Source organism: Squalius cephalus, assembly GCF_949319135.1.
Source record: "Squalius cephalus genome assembly, chromosome: 12".
NCBI classification, from domain to species: domain Eukaryota; kingdom Metazoa; phylum Chordata; class Actinopteri; order Cypriniformes; family Leuciscidae; genus Squalius; species Squalius cephalus.
In genome coordinates this window covers 19,231,384-19,244,988 of record NC_137133.1, presented here as the reverse complement: position 1 = coordinate 19,244,988, position 13,605 = coordinate 19,231,384, and the positions used below count along the sequence as shown (strand labels likewise).

Below are 13,605 nucleotides of genomic sequence, written 5' to 3'. Positions count from 1 at the left end.
GAGTAAACTGAAACCCAATACTTACATTTAAAAGTGTAATGCGCAATTTATCAAAAAAAATCCTGCCATCACAGGCGCGATGCAGCCTCTGAGTTGGGACGCAGCACAGGTGCCCAAATCTCCAGGATCAGGACTGGCACCTCTGTTCTAGACAATTTACAAAAAGTAGGTCGTTTTACCTGACTTTAACCTAAGAATAATGAGATCATGCTTAAATGATGAAGATTCTGAATAAACTTGTGAGCATTGTTTCATGTCACAAGCACATGACTTGACTTGACCTCTGTGTGAAATAACAGCATGTCATTACACTACATGTATACACTTACTTTAAATGGTTTCGGCATTAGACAACATGTTTGCACTTATTTAACCATGTTTTAAATTTGATTAAAAAAACATTGGTTAATTTGGTTTTGTCTACTGGCATGACGCATAGAGAACGCAAATACATTGCCTTATTTTTCCTCCATCTAATTTTTTTCCCCCACCACCATGTCCCTTTAGGGGCTCTGTAGTACGGCAAGATAAATAACAAAATAACATTGTGCAAATAAAAGCACAATGGCATATTTTAAGATATGCCAGTGCAAGTTAGTTTCAGTTAAAACTGCCCAAACATGCATTTTAGTCTGGGACTAGGCCTTGTTTTTTCTGTGAAACCGGGCATACGTTTCTGAATCTCTAAATTTACTTTCCTAATGCAGTCCCTTACAAAGCAAACTGGTTTCTGGCTATGAATTGTATTTGACTATTTTAATGAAAATGTTTAATTAAATTTTTACCACGTTTATTCAGAAACAGCAAAACATTGATATGTACATGCAATAACTTGCAAACAAACAAAATGAAACTAAATAATGACTAACATACAGTCAAAAGATTGATTTATCAGCGTTTTTATAATAGTAATCCTAAGTTATAATAAATTAAAGAAAAACATTTGAGATATTTCTGACTTCTCTGAAAGTACTACCAAACACACAAACTCTACTAAAAGACGGTTAGATTTCAAGTCACTTAAATATTATTGCACATTTTATAAGTTTATTTTCTTCATGAATGCTTGGCTTTTATACAAAATAAAATAAAAAATAAATAAAAAATTGAGCACTCGTTTGTGCACAGGTTGTTTCGTATTTAAATCTCGTAATTAATTCTTCTTGTAATTAACAATTAATTGTCCCGTCATTGCAATTACAGCTACATTTTAGACACAGTTGTCAATATTGTCTCTCCCCCCCAAGCTCAATCACATTACCACAATATAAACATGTTCCACTGTTGAAATGCAAAAAACTTTTAAACATTTTGTCATGTAGCCTAATTCATTTATAGTGAGGTGTACAAATATCTCAACAACAATAATTAAAAATGTTTAGGACAATTTCGTGCCATCCAAAAAGTTTTGTCCACGGTGTGATCTTTCCAAGTCTCCATAGCAACCAAACGACAAACATGGCCAACCACAGCTGCTCCAAACGAGTCTTTTTCAACAACATCGACTCATACTCATCCAAATATATCGCGCAGGTAAAAGAGTCATTAGGTACATAAATTACATTAATATAATAAGCGCTGTGGCTTAATGTTGCTTTGTTTAGTTCTTGTCGTCGTGTGTCGTCGGAGAGTCTCTCGCTAATGAAGAGGAGGAAGACAAACAAGATCAGGCTTCAGAAGGCGCACGATTTCAGATAGTCGGAACAGTTGCGAATAAAGGTGCAAAAAAACAACGTTTTGCACTGGAGGAATATTGGGTTAGTTAAGTTTATCATCTGTCATTTCTTTTGTGGTATTGTAGATGGCATTTTAAAAAAAGTGAGATTCACGCACACAATACACTTCTATGAACAGCTAAAAATTCTTAATTAATTTTTGGAATCAAAAAATAAAAACATTTGTAGGTGATATATCATGATATATTGTATACAATGGTGCTTATGGGAAAAAAAATCATTAATATAATGGAATTCTTAAAATAATTAAATTCTTTAGTTTTTATTATTTCTTAGAAAATATGAAATAAACAGTGAAGCAGTTTTGTTAAAAATATAAAATAAAAGTAAAGTATTTAAATTTCTGTCCACCAAATTAAAGTCATGTGCTGCAAACAACATGCAGAAAAAGGTGTGTCTCAATCAGCTTTCTAGTTCAGTAGTCAGGGCACTGATCAGGGAATCTGCCATTTTAAGGCCTGTCTCAATCACAAATTCCACTGCACTGAAACTTTGCTCCCTAAAAAGTCCAAGATAAGTAAATTCTGAAGCACAAATATATTGCACAAGCCAGTTCAATACACATCATGACACAACAAAGACAGATGTATTGAATTTTTTTTTTATATTACACAAACATTGATAGACAGGTAGTGAAAAATCTTTTACAGTTGAAATGTTGAAGGGAAATGTAACAATCAAATTATTTACCTTAATATAGGCTACTTTAAATAGCATAACGAAAAAAGGCAAAAAGCATCAGTTCTGCTGTTATTCATAAATTTCAGTAGTGATGCTGGCTGTACAACACAGATGTTTTCATGTCGCCAGAAATGGAGTGTCCCAATGTGTAGTGAGCAAGGGACCTTATTGTTATGTTTTAAGCAGGGATGAGGAGAGGTGAGAATCCTGGTGCAGAAACAATTCAAAGAACACAAATCAAGATAATCCAAAACAAAGACAGGAACATAATCCAAACAGGGGAATCAGAGACATTATCTAGACAGAAGAAACCAAGAACACAAAAACTTACAAAGAGAGACATGCAAGAAAAACAACCGACAAAAGATAATTGAAACACAGGGTTATAAATACACAGGGAACACAAGGGCTAATGATTAACAGGTGTAGATAAGTTCCTGTGGAAAACTACGGAGACAATCAAGGCAACAAAGCAAACCGGAACTAAACACGGGAAAAGAACTTAGGGACAATGGGCACAGAAAATTACTTCAAAATAAGAGTATGAAAACATCGATGAACACAGACCCAGGGCACATGTTACAGAGCCCCCTCTCAAAGGAGCAGCTTCCAGATGCTCCAAAAACATAACAATAAGTCCTGGAGGGGGGTGGAGCTGAGGCTGATCAAGGGGCAGGATGTCGGGCCGGGTCTGTGTGGCAGAAGTGAAGCTAGTGACCAAGGTGGAGCTGGCAGAGCAGGTGGCCTGGGTTGAGCCGGCAGAGCAGGGGACCATGGTGTAGCAGGCAGAGTGAACAGGGCGGAGCTGGCAGAGTAGGTGGCCACCAAGGTGGAGCTGACGAGACTGAAGATCTCCACGGTGGAGCAGACGGAAAGGCAGATGGATAAGACGTTCTCTGTGACTGTGTCTGAACAGACAGAGTTTAGGGACGACCTCTGTGGTCTTGTCAGGGCAGACAGGGAGTTTAAGGATGGCGTCTGTGGTCGTGTCAGAGAAGAAAAGTAGTACAGGGACGACCTCCGTAGTCTTGTCAAAGAAGACAAGGAGTTTGGGGATGGCCTCCATGGTTGTGTCAGGGCAGGCAGATAGTTCAAGGACGGCCTCCTTGGCCATATCAGAACAGGCAGAAGGTTCAGGAGCAGTTGCTGCCACCTCGGGAGAAGCTGTAGATGTGTGCGACCCAAACACATAAGACTGCGACTGGAAGCGCATTACAGGAAGCGCATTACAGAAAGCGCAGCCGTTTCTGGTAGGACCTCTGGGACCACCATACTTGGAAGCGTTGGGACCACCAGACTATGATGTGCTGGTACCTCCGAACTTGGATGCGCTGGGACCACCGGGATGCCGGCTCCTCGCACCGACATCAGTGATGGGTCCCACCTCACTGGACGCCAGTCTTAAACACCTTGGAACAGCCTTTGCTGCTTTGGGTTTGGCCTCCATGACGGCTGGGGACTCTGGCGTGGCACAGTAAATGCAGAGCCACTCAGTGGCAGTGCAAGATCGATATAAAATTCCAGAGTCTAATTCCAGAGTCAGATAGCATGGGTATAATCCAAACAGGGGAACGAGAGATGGGAAACCAGGAACGCAACAGCTTACAAAGAGGAACATGCAAGAACAACGACTGAAAAAAGACAACTGAAATGGGTACAAATTCACAGGGAACACAAGGGCTAATGATGAACAATTGTAGATGATAAGTAACTATGAAAACTAATAAGGGAAACTACGAAGACATACAAGGCAAACAGGAACTAAACACATGAAGAGAACATAGGGACAGTGGGCACAGAAAATTTCAAAATAAGAGTTCATATGACAACATCGATGAGCACAGGCCCAGAGCACGTTACTCTTATAGTGCCCGAATTCATGTACACGATATACTGATTCACGAGCTAGGGAACTGATTGAGACGAACCCAAAGAAAACAAAACAAGAAATTAAATAATAGATGGCCCCTGTGTGTGAGGGTCAATACATTTCATAAAATATCAGATAATGACTTTTTATGACCCTTTTGTCCTTGACCCTTGTAACAAGTCTCAGTTGCGTCTTAAAACAGCTGGGAACCTAGAGCAATTTTGAGCATCTTGTTTCATCATATTTCAGTCTGTGAGTCGAGAGGAGCTCCTGCAGTATCTGATGCAGTGTGATGTTATTGTATATAATATCACTGAACACACTGATCTCATAGATGAGGCAACATGGGCCATTTCAGGTAACAATTCCTCAGATTTCCTGACTATTTATCTAGGCTGCATCTCAAAACATGGTGATGACCACGTTCAGATGACCAAAATTCTGCCTCAATATGCAGCTCACTAGGTTTTAGGATACAGCCTTAACGCCATTTAAATTATTTTCTGTTTATTTCTTTATTCATATCAATCTATAAAACTGTATAATAAATCTGTGTTTCCTGTAGCCCTGCACTCTGAAATTGAACATTTTGGGTCTTCAAAAATATTTATCCTGCTGTCAACAATCATGACATGGGCAATGACCAAACCAGCTGATCCTGTGAGTGTTGCTTTTAAATATTTATATCATACAGTGAGGTCCAAATTTGTATTGAAACTTTTTTCCACCATGGAATAAAAAATAAAGACCGTAATTGTAACTTTTTATCACACAGTTATGACCTTTTTTTAATCGCAGTTGCGAGTTACAAAGTCTGAATCGCAGAATTTTTTCTCAGAATTATGAGACAAACTCACAATTGCGAGTTATGAAGTCAGAATTGCATGATATACATTGCAATTCTGACTTTTCTGATGAAGTCAGAGTTGTGAGATATAAACTTGCAATTGCGAATTACAAAGTCAGAATTGTGAGTTTATATCTCGCAGTTCTGACTTATATTTCCCGAATTTGTGACATAACTCACAAAGTCCATATTGTGAGCTGACAATTGCAAGTTTATATCTCACAATTTGCAGATTAAAAACTTGCAATTGCGAGAAAAAAAAGTCAAAATTGTCAGTTTATATCTCGCATTTCAGACAACTTTTTTTCTCAAAATTATGAGACATAAACTCACAATTGTGAATTATAAAGACAGAATTGCGAGATATAAACTTGCAATTCTGAGAAAAAAAGTAAAAATTGTGCAATGTAAACACAATTGCGGGAAAAAGCCAGAATTCCAGTCACAATTATCTTTTTTTTATTTATTCTGTGGCAGAAACCTTCCAGAAATTTGACTCCACATCGAAAATCCTTGTTTTTACCTTCTTTTTTTTGTGACAATTGTTAAAAAAGTTAGAAATAAATATTATTTTTTTTTTTTTTTTTACAAATTACACTTTTCACTTTCTTTTTCATTATGCTTATATTATCAGTTAGAATGTGCTGTACCAGTGACCATAAACAGACCCGACATCTTTCATTTTGCTACGTTTTCTGATTTTATCTTAAGGATGACCCTGACATTCCCTTGACTGAAGACGACTACAAAAGAAGAAGACCTCATCCAAACTTTAAAGAACACACAAGCACAGAGAAACATGTGCTTAAACTGGGGAAGACTGTAATGATCCATCCAGAATCCAGCCTAATACATTTCAAATCATTTATGATATGAAACAATCTTAATACCATAACATATGAAACAAACTTCCTGTATTTTTCTTTCAGAAAAAGTCAAAGCTGTCTACTTATGTTGTAACATCAGGGCTGCAGTATGGAATGGGCGAGAGCATGTTTCACTTCTTCTTTAAAGTACTGAAATTACAAAAGTATAAGAGCAACATTATGTTTCAATATGAATTCATAATCACATTTTGTTGCCTAACTTGTTCACTTTCTCCCAGACAGCTTGGCTCGGAGAGCTTAGCAGCATTCCTGTTTTTGGACCTGGGACAAACGTCATTCCTGCCATTCACATCCACGACCTTGCAAGGTTTGAGAAACTGCAGTTATGTAATTTTTCCGGGATGTTGATTTGTGTTTTGTTTAACTTTTTAATTTTATTCTCATCTGATATTTTTGTCATCATTTGTCATTTCAGAGTGGTTCAAAACATCATCGATCACAAACCAAAAACACACTACTTCCTCGCTGTGGATGATTCCAAGAACACTTTTGAAGATATTGTGAAAGTATTAAATCATTGCACATTTTGCTATATGATGTACTGATCAATATAATGCTCACACTTTAGTTTTGCAATAAAGTGCTGCAGGTATGACGTCAGAACCCGGAAGACTAATTCGCCACTGGTTCCTTTGAGATTTTCCTATGGGATTTTATTATGGGGGTTTTCGGTTCACATGTAAAATAAAGCCTGTGGAAAACATAACTTGACTATACTTTGATGTTTTGTTCTACAATGTAAATTACACACACCCATAGCGAAAACGTGAATTTTTAAAGCAGTTTTGAAAACGTATGTTTTTAATAAGTAACTAGACAAGACAGGTTGAGGTGTGAGTGTGTGCAGTGTACGTTGTAGAACAAAACGCCAAAGTATCGTCAAGTTATGTTTACCACAGGCTTTATTTTTCACATGAATCGAAAACCCCCATTATAAAATCCCATAGGAAAATCTCGAAGGAATCAGCTGTGTTTAGTCTTCCAGGTTCTGATGTCATCCCTTCAACGTTCTATGAGAAAACACCACTAAAAATCATTAGTAAACACGCAGCTGTCTATTTCCTTAGGCCATTGCCTCTGCCCTGGGTTCTGGACAAATAGAAAAAGTCCCAAAGGAGGATGCCTGTGGCACAAAGGCAATTACAGTAGGCTGTTTTTGCTGAACACACATTTTTTGCCATGTCATAAAATAATATGTGAAGGTAATATATATAATTGTTGTGTATTTTAACAGGAAACCGACCTGCTTTACCTCAGTGTCAACCTTCAGACTGAGTCTGTTTTCTTAAAGGACAGATTAAACCTCTGCTGGGATTATGACTCTGGAATAGTTGATAACATATTTCGTGTGGTGGAGGAATACAAACAGTCAAGGCAACTGTTGGTAAGCTTTGATAACACTTGCTGATAGAGGCATGTGTAAGAATAAGAATCAGAAAAAAAAAAATATTTTTTTTTTTGTCGCTTTTTAATAATTTGAAGACATTTCTTAACAATATAGCTTAAGAAAATATGTTTACATGCTCCTATTTTGCTTTTCTTTTCCTTCAGCCAATAAAAATCTGTCTTCTTGGGCCCCCTGCTGTTGGCAAAAGCTCAGTGGCTGTAAAGTTGTGCAGATATTACAAACTTCATCATATTAATGTCAATGAAGCCATCAATGAGAAAGTCAAACAACTGGTGAGTGAGGACATAACAGCTTCTTTTTTTTATTGATATTTTAACAATGTCTACAGTAAATTAAGAACAATTGTTGTGTTGCATACAAACCATAGATCTAAAATAAATAAATAAAATTAAAATAAATAAATAAGTAAATAAAATAGAATATATATATATATATATAAAGAAAAGAAAATTAAATAGACATATATATATGTACAATATGTTAATTATAAACAGTGTTGGGGAAAGTTACTTTTAAAAATAATGCGTTACAATATTGCGTTGCTCCCAAAAAAGTAACTAATTGCATTACTTAGTTACTTTTTATGGAAATGAATGTGTTACATTACTTTTGCATTACTTTTGCTCAAATTGGCTGCACCTGCTTGTTTGGTTTATAATAACAAAAACTCCCAATACTTCTAATTTTGGCAAATGTATTGGCTCTTTTACACCAAAAGTGAAATGAATACACCTTAGGCTGAAGGAAATGCTAATTCTCGCCTGTATAGTACTTTACTTGTGACTTGAAAAAAGTAATCTGATTAAATAACTCACATTACTTGTAATGCGTTACCCTAACACTGATTATAACAAAACACTATGGAGGAAAACGATAAGTTACAGACAAATATCCAACATCTACATACATGTATATTTAAAACTAATACATATAGTCAAATAAATATGGGTGTGTACATTTATTCTACAGTTGTCACAACATAACAGCTTCTATGGTTTAAAAAAATTGGTGTCAGTAAGATTTTTTAAAATTAATAATTTTATTCAGCAAGTAATAATAAAATTGATCAAAAGTAACAGTAGACATTTACTGTGTTACAAATGATTTATATTCAAAGAACCCTGAAAAAAAAAAAAAAAAAAAAAAAAAAAAAATATATATATATATATATATATATCATAGTTCCCACTAACATATTAGGCAGCACAACTGTTTTCATTTGATAATGACTGATTTCTGATAGTAAGAAATTGTTATGAACTGCTCCGAGACACAACATTGAGGATCCTAACATAGAAGTGTATTAAAGGGTTATCCAAACACGTAATCCAAACAGGCAAATGGTCAAAAGCACAGGGCAAACAGAGGAATCCAAACAAGCAGAGATAATAATATAATGTATACTGAGTAATATGTTTTAAAAAGTATTAAGTAGAAGTATTTTCACTAACAGTCTCAAACTTTTTGGCCCCACTGTATATGAAGCTGTCTTTTGAATGTTCAGTGTGTGTTCTTCAGGAGGAACTGCTTGAGAGCAGTGAGAAGACACAGGAGAATGAGGAAACGCTCACTGGTGCTGAAGAGCAGCTTAACACTATAAAGAACAGCATGCTTCAGAATGATGGTATGCAGTGAATGAAGCTTCGACATGATCCGATTTATGTATCTAGAAATATGATTGTAAGATTGTAACAGATCTGATATAGTAAGTGTTACTTGATGATGTTTTCTCACAGGCCAGTTGGATGAGCAGCATGCGATGCATATCATAAGGGAGAAGCTAAACTCAATGCCTTGCAGAAATCAAGGATTCGTTCTGGATGGATACCCAAAGACCTATACACAGGCTAAAGAGCTTTTCCATGGTCAGCTATCTTCCATTTAAACAAAAAAAAAAAAAAAAAAAATGGTAACATAATGTCTTCACCTTTAACTTCTAAAATGTTCCAGATGCAAACATGGAAGAAGAAGATGCAAGATCTACAACACCTCAGTATAGCAAAGTGTTGATTCCAGGTTAGTTTCAGAACATACATATTTCACCACTTTTGATGGTAAAAATGTTTAATTGCATGATGCAGCCTTCAAACCTCTTAGTAATATCACAATAATATAATGTTTGTTAATGTTCATATAATAAAAGAGTTGTGGCAATGATACATCGGGAAATAATTATTAACATTGAGAGACTCTTCAGCTTCCACATGCCATTTTTGTCCTATTGAATACCGTTTCACCCGGAAATACACTGTTCAAAAGTTTGAGTTCAGTAAGTGTTCAGCAAATTAAAACTTTTATTCCACAATGATGAACTAAGTTGATCAAAAGTGACATAAAACTTTTACATTGTTAGGAAAACTGCACTTTCTGTTGTACAAAGAATCCTGAAAAAAAATACAAAAATATTAAGCAGCAAATATGAATAATGTTTTGAACATAAATAATAATAACAAATGTTACTTGAGCAGCAAATCAACATATTAGAATGATTTCTGAAGGATCATGTGACACACAAAAAAAAAATCAGCTTTGCATCACAGGAATAAATTACATTTTAAAATAATATTAAAATCAGCTGTATTAAACTGTAATAATATTTAAAAATATTACTGTTTGTACTGTTTTATTAAAGCGATAGTTTGCCCAAAAATGAAAATTCTGTCATTAATTACTCACACTCATGTCGTTCCAAACCCGTAAGACTTTCGTTCATCTTTGGAACACAAATGAAGATCTTTTTGATGAAATCTAAGAGATTTCTGTCCCACCAATAGACAGCTAAGCAAATACCACTTTGACGATTCAAAAACTTCATAAAGAGATCGTAAAACTAAACCATATGAATTGAGCAATTTAGTCCAAATTTTCTGAAGAGACTCGATTACTTTATATGATGAACAGATTGAATTTAGTCTTATTATTAATCAAATAAATTCAGATTTGGTGAGCTTAAAGGGCACCTATTATGCCCCTTTTTAGAAGATGTAATATTGGTCTTGGGTGTCCCCAGAATGCATTTGTGAAGTTTCAGCACAAAATACGCCACAGTTAATTTATTATAACCATTTGAAAATGTCATTTTTGGGGCCTGTTTTAAAAAGAGCTGTTTTGTGTGTACCACTTTAAATGTAAATGAGCTGCATATCCCCGCCCTGCTGCTGGACCTAGATGATGAAGAGACTCCGGCACAGAATAAACACGAATGAGAATGGACTAAACGTATCGGAATGGTTATTTGATACATTTCTGTACTTACAAAGTTTTAATCGCGTCCCTTTTGCCATTATGGATGTGCAACACACACACACACACACACACACACACACACACACACACACACACGAACTGTGATAACGTTCGCGCAATTTTTTTAAACTACACACACACACACTACTGTGAAGTACAAACGCATTTTTTATTTATTTCTTAAGGGGAGGGAGATAGACGTTTATATAGCCTACTGTCTATGGAGATAGAGCAGACCTTAATTTATTTACATTTGTAAATGCTGCAAAAAATGCCTACGTGACATAAAACTGTCTGACGTTGTTTGTTGAGACATCCTATGACGACGACAATAAATAGCTTTAGACGCATTTGTTGTTGAACTTGCTGACATCGATTGAAATGACTATTTGCTCAAAAATCATAAAATACACTTACTTTTTCTGGAGGTGACGTTGGATCGCGAACTGTAGGCAACGATCCACACTCTAGGATTAACTTTGACCCTCGTTCACTAAACAGTCAGTCAGAAAATGAATCTCGTATTTAGGAAGTTTAAGTGGTGCCTTTTCTTCATAAATAAAATCCATGAAAATGCGTTTTCAGTGGCTCTGATGTCAGTGAAGACTAGTATGTCCATTCTTACATCCCACAACACACTTCTTAGGAGACATTACCGGCTGTCGTTGATGGAGGATGCAGATCACCGAGGGCGGGGTCTATGCCAAAACCAGATGTCAATCAAATCACGTCGGTGGGGCTTAGCTCATTTCTACGTCACAATGAGGAAAATCTAGAACAGGGTGTTCTGAGACAGTGCTTATGATTTATTGAGATAGTAAAAAAACTACTGGGTGGATTTTTATCATTCTAGGGTGGTTTTGCTCACACACTGCCAACACACATTTATGTTCAAACACCATGTAAAAGTGAATTTTGCATAATAGGTGCCCTTTAAGAGACTTCTTTCAAAAACATAATATCTTACTGACCCTAAACTTTTGAACGGTCGTGTGTGACACATTACGGAAGTAAAACTGGGCTGGCAAATGCAGTGTTTTATGTTAACAACCATTGGCTTTTTCCTTCAGGGTTCGTCTTCTCACTGGAAGCCACTGATGAATTTCTTAAGGAGCGCGTTCGGAGTCTCCCGCAGAATGTGGCAGAGGAAATGCACTACACTCAAGAAGAGTTTACAGAGAGTCTTGCAAAATTCAGGGAGACTTCGCCAGAAGACGAGTCCGTGCTTGACTATTTCGATGAACTGGAAATCCACCCCGAACACATTGGTTAAAACCCAAACTTTCACACTTATTTTTGCGCTCACATAAGATAATGGCACGCCACTCACCATTAAATTAATAAATGAGCTGATGGATAAGCAGGGTGGTATTGTTATTAAGAATAGTGTTTTCATGATGTCATTCTCAGACGTTGAGAGCGTGGCCACAGTGGAGAAGATAATTAAGACGGTGGGGCGGCCCATGAACTATGGCCTGAGCCCAGAGGAAATGCAGGAAAAGAGGAAGAGGAAAGATGATGAATGGCACCAGCAGCTGAAAAAGGAGGACGTTGAGAAGGAACTCGTGGAGAATGATAAAATGGCTGCTCTTTTGGACGAATGGGTAAATTTGTTTTTAAAAGAATTCTCTTATGCTCACCATGACTATTTAATTAATAAGAATACAGTGAAAACATTGATATTGCAAAATGTTATTACAATTTTCAACATCAGTCTTTAGTGTCACATGATGGCTTTTAATCTCAGAATTGCATGATTTAAAGTCGTGTTATAAAGTCAGAATTGTGAGATATAAACTCGCAATTGCGAAAAATAAACTCGCAATTCTGACTTTATAACACACATCTGGGAGATATAAAGTCAGAATTGCATGATATAAAGTCGCAATTGCGTGTTATAAAGTCAAAATTGTGAGATATAAAGTCGCAATTCTGAGGAAAAAAGTCAGTCTTTTCCTTAGAATTGGACTTTATAACACGCGAGTTTATATCTCACAATTCTGAGAAAAGATGTCAGAATTACAAGATATAAACTCACAATTGCAAGATTTAAACTTTTTATTCTGTGGCGGAACTTTTATTCTTAAAATTTCCTGTTTCTAGTTTTGCAGTCCTGTTTCTAGTTTTCTAGTGTATTTATTAAATAAAACTAAACATAAAAGTCCATATGAGAGACATGACATTTACTGCCCACAAACATTTGATCAGTAGTGTATGAATGGGCAGCAAAAGCTTTCTCTTTCCCTTTGGAACGACTACATTGTTCAGCTTGTGGATGTGTATTTGCAGAACAGGAACATGGTCGAGGTGAAGAAGCAGGAGCAGGAGCTATTAGAGACACGATCTGTCCCCATGAGACACTACTTGATGAAATACGTCATGCCCACTGTCACACAAGGACTGGTGGACTGCTGTAAGGTCAAGCCTGATGACCCTGTGGACTTTTTGGTAACACTTGTATAATGGTATTCATATCCTGTGTTTTATTTAACAACAAATTATTTCAACTTAATTCATATTCTCTTTACTCCATTTCAGGCTGAATACCTCTTCAGGAACAACTCAGATGATTAGCTCATTCTGGTATAACAATAAATGTAAAATACAAAGTGTCATTAAAAGTGTGTGCTGTGTCTTATTTTTTTTTTTTTAATTTAAAGGGGTGGTTGATTATGATTTCACTTTTCTAACTTTAGTTAGTGTGTAATGTTGCTGTTTGAGCATAAACAACATCTGCAAAGTTACAACGCTCAAAGTTCAAAGCAAAGGGAGATATTTGCTTTTAAAGAAATCGCTTTTTAAGGACTACAACAAACGGCTGGTCGAGACTACACGACATTCCTCCCTGGTTAGTGACATCATTAACCCTAGAATTTACATAAACCCCGCCCCCTGAACAGGATTTATAGATTATCAAGACAGAATATGCT

General features: G+C 36.2%; 1 protein-coding gene across 4 annotated transcripts; it reads left to right on the top strand.

Annotated features, from left to right (window-relative positions):
* The first annotated feature begins 1,418 nt into the window (after positions 1-1,418).
* Positions 1,419-13,293, top strand: ak7a (adenylate kinase 7a). 4 transcript variants are annotated; one of them, XM_079889478.1, is made up of 18 exons: positions 1,419-1,533; positions 1,605-1,757; positions 4,537-4,645; positions 4,853-4,947; positions 5,846-5,956; positions 6,064-6,147; positions 6,240-6,328; positions 6,437-6,527; positions 7,089-7,166; positions 7,256-7,405; positions 7,573-7,701; positions 8,948-9,053; positions 9,166-9,294; positions 9,380-9,445; positions 11,746-11,943; positions 12,086-12,279; positions 12,965-13,123; positions 13,214-13,293. In XM_079889478.1, the coding sequence occupies exons 1-18, from the start codon at positions 1,459-1,461 to the stop codon at positions 13,247-13,249; spliced, it is 2,052 nt and encodes a 683-aa protein (XP_079745604.1). In that variant the 5' UTR covers positions 1,419-1,458; the 3' UTR covers positions 13,250-13,293. The 4 variants fall into 4 exon arrangements, with proteins under 4 accessions (XP_079745604.1, XP_079745606.1, XP_079745607.1 ...); XM_079889480.1 differs by having other exon boundaries at positions 8,948-9,002; positions 13,214-13,290; XM_079889481.1 differs by having other exon boundaries at positions 12,965-13,088; positions 13,214-13,287.
* The last annotated feature ends 312 nt before the right edge of the window (positions 13,294-13,605 follow it).

Coding starts and splice junctions, on each gene's coding strand:
- ak7a (XM_079889478.1), top strand. CDS start 1,459: ATGGCCAACCACAGCTGCTCCAAACGAGTCTTTTTCAACAACATCGAC. Junction 7,406..7,572: donor AACAGTCAAGGCAACTGTTG/GTAAGCTTTGAT, acceptor CTTTTCCTTCAG/CCAATAAAAATCTGTCTTCT. Junction 7,702..8,947: donor ATGAGAAAGTCAAACAACTG/GTGAGTGAGGAC, acceptor TGTGTTCTTCAG/GAGGAACTGCTTGAGAGCAG.